A 10708-nucleotide genomic window follows, 5' to 3' on the forward strand; every position below is an offset into this window, starting at 1 on the left:
TCAAAAAAAGCTCACGCCTTTTTTTGCGCCTTGTGCCTAGGCTCCAGAGGACCAATGCGCCTTAGTGCGCCTTGAGCCTTTAAAAACACTGAACTTGACACTTCATGTCTATTAGTGCATTACATTTAGCATCTTTATGTTAAATCTGCATATATTTGATATTCTCTTAATTAAAATAATGTATCTTCAACGTATCCATATCCTAGTTTTTCAAAAATTGGCATATCATTTGTATCCTATTGAATTATCCTATATTTGTATTTGTGTTCATATTTCCTACATTTTTTGTTGGAAGAGGAAGAAAAAGGGAGCTGGTGGGCTTTTCCTTTAATAGCAACAACGGTGAGCGGCACAACAATGATGGAGAGGGGTTGAAGGAGGAGAGGAGAGAGAGAATTCAATAAAATTAAAATTAGTATTTTATTCAACTTATTTATATTAATTAATAATATTTTTATTCATAGTAATTACCACATGTAGATCCTGTTAATAAAGGGAGCAAAATCAAGCATTTTTCAAATGTAGGAGACTCGATTGTTCAATTTTCAAACTTAGACAACAATTCAAAACAAACCTCAAGGATCAAAAGTGTAATTTTCACTTTGATATCTTGTTCAAATTGGATTTATGACCCATTTTATTCCCGCAAAGACACCTTCCTCTCTCTCATTCGTGTTTCTCTCTAAGAAAAACATACCCCGCAAAAACAGTGTATATTGAAAGTAAAAAAAATCAAAAACATCCAGTAAACATTATTAATCCCATACCTCAGCACCAGAAGACTGATCAGATGAACCTAAATTCCCGCAAGCATAGCACTGGTGCTGTTTGTACTCGCAATTCTTGCAAATAAAGGTTTCAATTGCCTGCCAGCAAGCCCATAGATATTGAAGAAAATTAACAAAGGGAGTTTGCAAGCATAGAAAACATACATGAATATTATCATACATCTACTTCTTCTTTAGAGAGACCGAGCGAGAAACAATCACCATCCTCTTCAGTTGCATGAAAGGACCTCATGCACCTCCCATCACAGCTATAAGAAAATCAAAATAGCTTATTAGGCTTAGCTTGATGCTTCTACTTGGGAGAAAATTTCCAATGACTTCTGTAATTATTCATTAGATCATATTATTTTGAACTAGAAACACTTTTGTGTGTGATTTCCTGGTCGAGCTGTCATTTCTATGTCATTCTGAGAAGAAGGCTAAAAGGGAAGGAAATTCCATCGAACTATGATTTTAAGAAACAAACAATTTTGCAAAGCCAGTAACCAACCTCGATAATTTAAAGTAGGGGAAAAAAACAATATGTGTATTGTGAAAAAAAGGCAGAAGGTATATTAAAAAATAACAGGAGAACAGGTATTGGCAGTTGAGATATGAAATATTACTCTCTCCAAAGAAAAAAAACCTTATCATTTAGTTAAAATCGGACACAAGATCCATAAAATGAATTATCAAATATCAATGGATCACTTTAAACAAAACAGAAAGGAATGCACTACAGAAAATGAATACTTCAACATTTCATCAAAAATAATGAAATATACAAAAAGGAAACCCTAAAACCAAAGAAGATACTGAAAACTATAGAGAGAGAATAGGTACAAAAAATTTAGAAAGAACACTCCAAGATGATGCTACAAAACTATGTACCACCATGTATTTTCTTGGCCTTTTCTCTAACAGGATGCCATCTAAATGAGAGAGAAGAGAACTTCCATGACTACTGGAATAACTGTGTGAATTTGAAAGATGATGATTCTATGTTTTTAACCACCTCAAAAATTCACAAAACATATATTTCAAAAGTTTTGTTTTTTTATAGGGATAGTTGCAAATTTAGCAATTAAATTCAAAATAATTAAGTATATAGCAACATTTTTAAAAAATTGCAAATATAGCAAAATGTGTCAAATTCTATCAATGATAGAATCTATCACTGATAGACCATGTTATAAAAATTGGTCTATCACCGATAAATCATACGAGTCTATCAGTGATACAAGTCTATCAGCGATAGTTTTGCTATATTTGCAATTTTTTTAAAATGTTGCTATATCCTTAATTATTATTCCTCAAATGGTCATCCATTACGATTACCCTTTTTTATATTTATGAGTGTCCAAGCTAACCTACGTGCACCTCAACTTATTTCACAAGGAAACCATATGGGCTCACAACCTTCTTTTGTCAAAATTTTGTAGGATTAGATATGGTAGGCAGCATACATGAGGGTTTGAACATATTCGTCATAGCACCTTTTAACTTTTTTCGCAGGTCCCAATAACCACGCCCAATGTTGTTTACAAGTATTTCAAAATATGAACCTAGAATCGATGTTCCAAAAAGCTATTGAGGCTCACACCTTGAGGCTCATCCTGAGGCAAAATTCTAAGTTTTAGCCTTGAGATTTACGACGACCATAAGAGGCTTACACCTCTCATAGAAGAAGCTAACAGCTTTGTAAAAATGCATCAAGGCTTAAAATCTATGTGCCTCATCTAGTGATAAAAAAAAATAGTCATTTGCCTAGCTTCTTCAAAAATATCAAGGTTTAAGTTGTGTCAATATGAATTAGGATTACTTTTGTTGTTGTGACTTTAAAAACACTGAAGGCAAAATTTATACTATAAATCAATCCTATTACATATTAGTAGTTGTAGTAATGATAAAGATATCCTTTAGAATTTTTTGATCAAGTGAAAATTGCAGGGGTGAATTTTCTCTTAGCACTTTTACATGACAATCATGTTTAGCACTACTTGGCTATTTATACCAATTTAGGATTTTCAAGATGTTTTTATTCACTTTTTGAGGCTTACTCCTCGGCCTCTCCAAGAGGAAAAGCCTCAAGGCCACCTCCAGCATTTTAAAGCATTACCCAAAATGTTCATCTGATAACAAGGAACAGAAAACAAATACCATATAATGTTGCCACCATTATCACAAAATGCACAGACAGAATCAAAGACATCATCATCACTTTCCTCTTCAACAGCATCATCACTTTCCTCTTCAACAGCATCATCAACCATGTCTTCATCATCTGAATCATCAACTATAAAACTTGGCTGCATATTACGTTGAGCATCCTGAAAGAACAACTGTCCAAGCTGAAAATGAGAAAACAGGAGAGTCCTTGTAGGCATGCACTTGACAGCAAAAATGAATTACCTCATGACATGACATTCTCTTAACAGGCTTCTCTTCAAGGAATGCAAGTAAGAACTGTTCAGATTACAAACCATCAAGGTAAGAAGATCATCTAATTCAGTACAAAAGAATTCTATTAAAATATGGCTCAAGAAAAATTGACTCATGCCACTGTAGACTGCTTTATTATATTGAAAAGTTTTCATTGAGAACACTCTATTGTCAAAAGGTCTTTGAAACCAAAGCCCAAAGAGAAACACAGAACCTCACCAAGGACCAAACCGCACAAGGGTCTCCATTCGCACCTCGAAACACTCTACTGTACCTCTCCCACAACCAAACACACACCCTACGAATCACAAAAAAACAGCCTCACTTTAAAAGACAAATGGAGGAGGAACTCCCCAATCATTGAACGAATATCCCTCTGGCGAGCAATCGCAATATCAAACTCCTAAAAGAAAAACAATTCCACGCTGATCTCACAAACTGACACCCTCGGAGAATGTGGTCCATGTTTTCCTCCACCTTTCGACAAAGGATACAATAGAAAGGACCCATTAACGAAGGCATTTACAACATATAAGCAGCAGTGATGTGGGGGAAGGTTGGGGATCCAAAAGCCAAACCCTCCAAATGGAGTTTTCAAATAGGTCATCTATTTAGCAAAATCTGGTTCTTTAGCACAATGTTAATTGAAGATACCCAAAATTTAAAAGAATTCCTACTTAAAGGTTTTATTCATCTATCTCCTGCCCATTATAAGCTTAAATATTTCTTTCCAAACATAACTCCATACAAATTGCAAAATGAAGCACATCCGTAGATAATCTTCCCTATCCTTTGACTATAAGCCTAAAAGATTGGAAATCCAATGTTGACAACAAAGAGCAATCCTTCAATCATCTCTTACACCCCTTACTTTTGTGGCCCTGGTAGAACATTGTTTCTCCTTACACAGTTACAGCCAGTTGGATAACTTTTTTGTAACCTCCTTCAGCATCGGGCTTGCTTTCCTCCCCCCTCTTCTACAATATTATCATCTATGAAAGTGTTTCTAATTCAAACAAAATGACAAAGTATACCACTGAAATAACTATCATTTGAACAGTAACTATACTTTTTCCAAAATTATTCAAATTATAATAAATGCATGTTCCACATGCAAAATTTCCTTGTTACTATCTCTTGAATTAACAAGTGGCAAAGACTCGTATTCTGTAGAATTAATTCAATTCAATAGCCCAGCGACTAAGTTGTGCAAAACCAGATCTCTTCTTTGTTGACATTTTTCTAAGTACCTCAACTAGTTAAACATTGTACCCTCTACCACTATTTTCAAGATTTTAAGGTCATCTAAAGTCCCAAACGTAACAGAATCTTCATTAGAGTTTTTGGAGTCTTTGTACTCTTTTATGCCATGAAATCAACACTTGTGAGATGATATGAAACATATATCCTACTTGGCTACTGCACTCTGTGCTTGCAAGCTGACCGCAAGGAGATTAACCGTGTGTACTTTCACAATCATTACCCACAGAAAATCAGGGCCTTGCATTCCACCAACTGATCAGGACAGCTCCCTCTAAAATTGAGGACTTGGATCTCAGATTGTATGTGTTATGAAAGATGCAAAGCAGAAGAAGGATTGGCTTCGTGATGATGCCCGTTTATATCTTCAGATCAAGAATTCAATTGAGAGTGAGATAATTGGATTGGTTGATCACTGTGAGTCTGTTAAAGAACTTTTGGAATTTTTGGATTTTCTATACTCAGGTAAAGAGCAAGTGCATAGAATGTTTGAAGTTTGTATGCAATTTTTTCGTGCGGAACAGAAAGCTGAGTCTGTCACCAGCTACTTTATGCGGCTTAAGAAGATCATTGCCGAGCTTGGCTTGTTGTTACCTTTTAGTCCTGATGTTAAAGTTCAACAAGTTCAACGAGAGAAGATGGCTGTTATGATTTTTCTGAATGGACTCTTACCTGAATTTGGAATGGCAAAGACACAGATTCTCTCTGACTCCAAGATTCCATCATTAGATGATGCCTTCACTCGAGTCCTTCGCATTGAAAGCTCTCCGACTAGTGTGTCTATTCCTCAACCCAGTAGTGCTCTCTTTAGCAAGAACAATAACCCTCGGGCACCTCAGAGGAATAGTACTGATCATCGAAAACCAGAGTCTGTAGAGATTGTTTGTAACTACTGTCGTAAGCCAGGCCATATGAAACGTGATTGTCGGAAATTGCTATATAAGAATAGTCAACGATCTCAACATGCTCAGATAGCCTCCACATGCGATATACCAGAGGCGTCAGTTACTATTTCTGCAGATGAGTTTGCTAAGTTTCAGAATTACCAAGAGTCATTACAAGCGTCATCTTCCTCTACTCCGATTGCATCCACTGTTGCCCCAGGTAATATAAAGTGTCTTCTTACATCATCTACCAAATGGGTCATAGACTCTGGTGCCACAGCTCATATGACAGGTAATTCTCACCTATTTTCTAGACCGTTGTCCCCTGCCCCTTTCCCATCTGTTACATTGGCCGATGGCTCCACATCTTCTGTTCTTGGCTCTGGCACTATTCACCTTACCCCATCCTTTTCTCTCTCTTCTGTGTTACATTTGCCTAACTTATCCTTTAATTTAATTTCTACTAGTCAACTTACTCATGACCTAAATTGTGTTGTCATGTTCTTTTCTGGTTATTGCTTGTTTCAGGATCGTGTGACGAAGAAGATTATTGGTAGAGGATATGAGTCAGGAGGCCTTTATCTCTTTGATCATCAAGTATCGCAAGCTGTGGCGTGTCCTGTCGTTCCCTCTCCTTTTGAAGTCCATTGTCGTTTAGGTCATCCATCTTTGTTTGTGTTGAAGAAACTTTATCCAGAATTTAGGTCTTTGTCCTCTTTAAATTGTGATTCGTGTCAATTTGCGAAATTTCATCGTCTTAGTTCGAGTCCTCGAGTCGATAAACGAGCAATTGCTCCATTTGAGTTAGTTCATTCTGATATTTGGGGTCCGTGTCCAGTTGTATCTCAAACAGGCTTTCGTTATTTTGTTACTTTTGTTGACGATCATTCTCGTCTAACTTGGTTATATTTAATGAAAAATCGTTCTGAGTTATTATCTCATTTTTGTGCCTTTCATACTGAAATAAAAAACCAATTTAATGTCTCTATCAAAACTTTGCGTACTGATAATGCGGGTGAATATTTTTCTCATTCTCTTGGTTCTTACTTGTGTGAAAATGGCATTATTCATCAATCTTCCTGTGCTGACACTCCATCTCAAAATGGTGTTGCAGAGCGAAAAAATAGGCATTTACTTGAAACTGCCAGTGCTTTATCGTTTCAAATGCATGTTTCAAAAATCTTTTGGGCTGATGCTGTTTCTACAGCTTGTTTTTTGATTAATAGAATGCCTTCCTCTGTTCTTAATGGTGAGATTCCCTATCGTGTTCTTTTTCCTACCAAGCATTTGTTTCCTATTGCTCCTAAGATATTTGGTTGTGTCTGTTTTGTTCGTGACGTTCGTCCTCATCATACTAAGTTAGATCCCAAATCCTTGAAGTGTATCTTCTTGGGTTATTCACGTGTTCAAAAGGGTTATCGTTGTTATTGTCCTACCCTTAAAAGGTATCTGGTTTCGCCTGATGTTGTCTTTTTTGAAGATACACCCTTTACTTCATCACCATCGAGTTTGTGTCAGGGGGAGGATGACAATCTTTTTATATATGAGGTTACCTCTCCCACACCATCCTTGTCTACTGATGTGCCTCCTTCCCGCCCGTTGATTTCTCAAGTCTACTCCCGACGACCTCCACCACAACCTTCAGACTCATGTCCTCCATCAATGCTTCCTTCATCATGTGATCCAGCGCCAAGTGATGATCTTCCCATTGCTCTTCGCAAAGGTAAACGCAAGTGTACTTACCCCGTTTCTTCCTTTATTTCCTATCACCAGTTATCTCCCTCCACATATGCGTTTATTACGTCTCTTGAATCCACATCTATTCCTAACTCTGTTCATGAAGCTTTGTCTCATCCTGGCTGGCAAAATGCAATGATTGAGGAGATGACTGCTTTAGATGATAATGGTACTTGGGATTTGGTATCTCGTCCTGCAGGAAAGAAGGCCATTGGTTGTAAATGGTGTTTGCTGTCAAGATGAATCCTGATGGAACAGTGGCTCGCTTAAAGGCTCGCCTTGTTGCCAAAGGTTATGCTCAAATCTATGGCACTGATTATTCAGATACATTCTCTCCGGTTGCCAAGTTAACTTCCATTCGCCTATTTCTTTCCATGGCTGCTACCAATAAATGGTCGTTGCATCAACTTGACATTAAGAATGCTTTTCTTCACGGTGATCTTCAAGAGGAAGTTTATATGGAACAACCACCAGGGTTTGTTGCTCAGGGGGAGAGTGATAAAGTATGTCGCCTTCGAAAATCTCTGTATGGTTTGAAACAGAGTCCTCGTGCGTGGTTTGGTAAGTTTAGTCAAGCCCTTGTATGCTTTGGTATGAAGAAGAGTACATCTGATCATTCAGTTTTCTATCGCCGATCTGAGAAGGGTATAGTTCTACTAGTTGTATATGTTGATGATATTGTTATTACTGGAAATGATGCATTGGGTATTTCGTCTCTCAAAACTTTCCTTCAGGGTCAGTTTTATACAAAAGATTTGGGCCAATTGAAATATTTTTGGGCATTGAAGTGATGAGAAGCAAGAAAGGTATTTATTTGTCTCAACGAAAATATGTACTTGATTTGTTGTCTGAAACAGGAAAATTAGGCGCCAAACCAAGTGGCACTCCAATGATGCCAAATCAGCAACTTGTTAAAGAAGGAGAATTATGTAAAGATCCTGAGAGATATAGGAGATTAGTTGGAAAGTTGAACTACTTAACAGTGACTCGACCAGACATTGCATATTCTGTAAGTGTTGTAAGTCAATTCATGTCTTCCCCTACAGTGGATCATTGGTTTGCAGTAGAGCAGATTTTGTGTTATCTAAAAGCTGCTCCTGGACGTGGGATCCTATACAAAGATCATGGACATACGAGAGTTGAATGTTTTTCTGATGCTGATTGGGCGGGGTCTCGTGAGGATAGGAGATCGACTTCTGGATATTGTGTTTTTGTAGGTGGAAACTTAGTTTCATGGAAGAGTAAGAAACAAAATGTTGTTTCTCGTTCGAGTGCTGAGTCAGAATATAGAGCTATGGCACAATCTGTGTGTGAAATAGTATGGATTCACCAACTATTATCTGAGATAGGCTTTAGTATTACCGTGCCAGCTAAATTATGGTGTGATAATCAAGCTGCACTTCATATTGCATCTAATCCAGTATTTCATGAAAGAACTAAACATATTGAGGTGGATTGTCACTTCATTCGTGAGAAAATCCAAGATGGGTTGGTGTCCACAGGATATGTGAAGACCGGAGAACAATTGGGAGATATTCTAACTAAAGCTTTAAATGGAACAAGAATAAGCTATCTGTGCAACAAGCTGGGCATGATCGACATATTTGCTCCAGCTTGAGGGGGAGTGTTATGATATATATATATATACATATGTCCTTTATTGTAATTTTACATAGTCTCTAGGGTTTAGTTTATTCTCTTTATAAATATGTAACATTGCTTTGACTCAAGAGGAATAAGACATACGTTTCTGAATTCTAGATTACAGTATGGGAATTATCTTTATAGAAAATGAAAAGCCTACGGGGATAAATATGGTTCCAGAAGTCCTGTAGGAAATTTCTGAAAAGAGGGTATAAAAAATATTTTGAGGATGGAAGTCAACATAACCTAGAACTGTGGAATGGTTGAGTCAAAAATTTTATTTATCTTGCACTAATTGAAACTCTATTGCCTGTGGGCGTGGCTTTGAGACTTAGGAATGTATCACGAACTCCTTCCTCCCTCCCCCCTGCCCTTTTGTTTCTTCTTCACATCCATATAAAAAAATTTATTCAACAAAACAAATGAACATAATCTTTTCATTGTCTGCACAAGAATGAAAGAGAACCTGGGACTTGGCCAATATATCATCCCTTTTAACTGCTTCTCCGATTAATGACATGTGATCCACCAAATCATTCTGGGAAGGCCTCACTTCATACAAGCTGCAAAAATGAATGGCTTAAAAACAACAAATACAAAAGCATGAAAGTAAAAGATGAAATGAATTCATGTTACCTAAAGGTTTTAGCTAATAGATCCCACAAAGATTTGCTAGATGTATCTGGATTCCTCTTCAAAGCATGAAGGCAGTGCACTGTGATCAAGATGGTTCTAATGGTATCCTCAAAGCTCTTTCTAGGCTTCTGAAGTGTAATCCACACATTCTCTTTGGAAAGCACCGATATCTCTGGCTTTGAACCAGAAATATTAAATCTCCATGCGGTAACCTGTTTATAAACCTTTTGAAGTCCATTATCAACTGTACCATGGAGGAAAACAGGTTCTTGACTGCCCTCCAATCTCTCCCCTTCATCCCATTTAATCGGCAAAATAGAGAATGAAATAGGTTCTTCCTTGTGATCCACAAAGTGATAATTTGAGACAGGTGGTACTGGTAAGGTCTCAGCCTCATCATCTGAAGACGCCATTACTCTATTGTAGTTCCAGTCCTGCTACTTAACAACTAAATTCAATGAGTGGAATAACAAAATAAAAAATGACTAAAAATCCGACCTACAATGAAAGAGAATAATTTGAGACAGGTGGTACTGGTAAGGTCTCAGCCTCATCATCTGAAGACGCCATTACTCTATTGTAGTTCCAGTCCTGCTACTTAACAACTAAATTCAATGAGTGGAATAACAAAATAAAAAATGACTAAAAATCCGACCTACAATGAAAGAGAATACTTCACTTTCCCTTAAGACTAGAACAAACACCCGTTCTTGAAACAGGAATAGGATTGATCATAGTGACATATCCATACGAAGTACTCCCTAAAATGCAAATACAAAAAGGGTAATTGAGAGGGACGAAGAAGGTACCTGAATGGCCTTCGGTTGAGAGCCAATCCCTACAAGAAGCTATTCAAACTCGGGAAATGGCAATACCGAACAATTTCAACAATGTTAGCAGCGAAGATAGCAAAGGAAGAATGGGAACAGATTGTAAACAAGAATCGGATACCAGCAGCCCTACGGAAGAAAGTCAGGCAGAAGTTGGGGAGGTGAAAATTAGTTGCGACGGAACCCGCGAAGAAGAGAGCAATATTCTTTGGGGAAAAGAAGTTACCAAAAAATTGTGAAAACTGAAAGCCACATAATCGGTAAATTATAAAAAAGATACGAAGAGGATGTTTTGGAGGCAAGAGGGAGGGGATGTTCGGGGTAAGGGGTAGAATAGAGATACTACGGGGTCGTTTTGGACTAAAATTATGGCCCTTATTTGTAAACATTATTTCAATAAAAGCAGCTACTCTAAACACTTAAGTAAAATAAACTAGAATAATCATCACGGTTGGGTTGGATTAAATTAGAGGAAAAAATACTGATCTGGTTCACTCAACCCTATTAT

At 37.2% G+C, this 10708-nt stretch overlaps 1 protein-coding gene and 1 long non-coding RNA gene across 29 annotated transcripts in view; one reads left to right on the plus strand and one right to left on the minus strand.

The window, feature by feature from the left end:
* The window catches only part of LOC116405848 (protein ENHANCED DOWNY MILDEW 2-like), a 67174-nt gene extending 56852 nt beyond the window's left edge, over nt 1–10322 (minus strand). For 18 of the 28 annotated variants that reach the window (XM_031889637.1, XM_031889633.1, XM_031889636.1 and 15 more), the window contains exons 1-6: nt 9371–9900; nt 9201–9297; nt 3180–3233; nt 2928–3109; nt 949–1036; nt 768–866 (exon numbers count right to left, since the gene is read on the minus strand). In XM_031889637.1, the coding sequence (XP_031745497.1) occupies nt 768–866; nt 949–1036; nt 2928–3109; nt 3180–3233; nt 9201–9297; nt 9371–9783 (933 nt within the window). In that variant the 5' untranslated portion in view covers nt 9784–9900. Of the gene's footprint in view, nt 1–767; nt 867–948; nt 1037–2927; nt 3110–3179; nt 3234–3428; nt 3508–9200; nt 9298–9370; nt 9968–10025; nt 10109–10179 lie in introns of those variants that run through there. The other 10 variants (XM_031889620.1, XM_031889619.1, XM_031889617.1 and 7 more) reach the window with 10 other exon arrangements.
* Nucleotides 9661–10330, plus strand: LOC116405851. Its single transcript, XR_004218932.1, has 2 exons — nt 9661–9740; nt 9898–10330. It is a non-coding gene; the product is annotated as an uncharacterized LOC116405851 (long non-coding RNA).
* The last annotated feature ends 378 nt before the right edge of the window (nt 10331–10708 follow it).

Source organism: Cucumis sativus, unplaced genomic scaffold, assembly GCF_000004075.3.
Source record: "Cucumis sativus cultivar 9930 unplaced genomic scaffold, Cucumber_9930_V3 scaffold38, whole genome shotgun sequence".
NCBI classification, from domain to species: domain Eukaryota; kingdom Viridiplantae; phylum Streptophyta; class Magnoliopsida; order Cucurbitales; family Cucurbitaceae; genus Cucumis; species Cucumis sativus.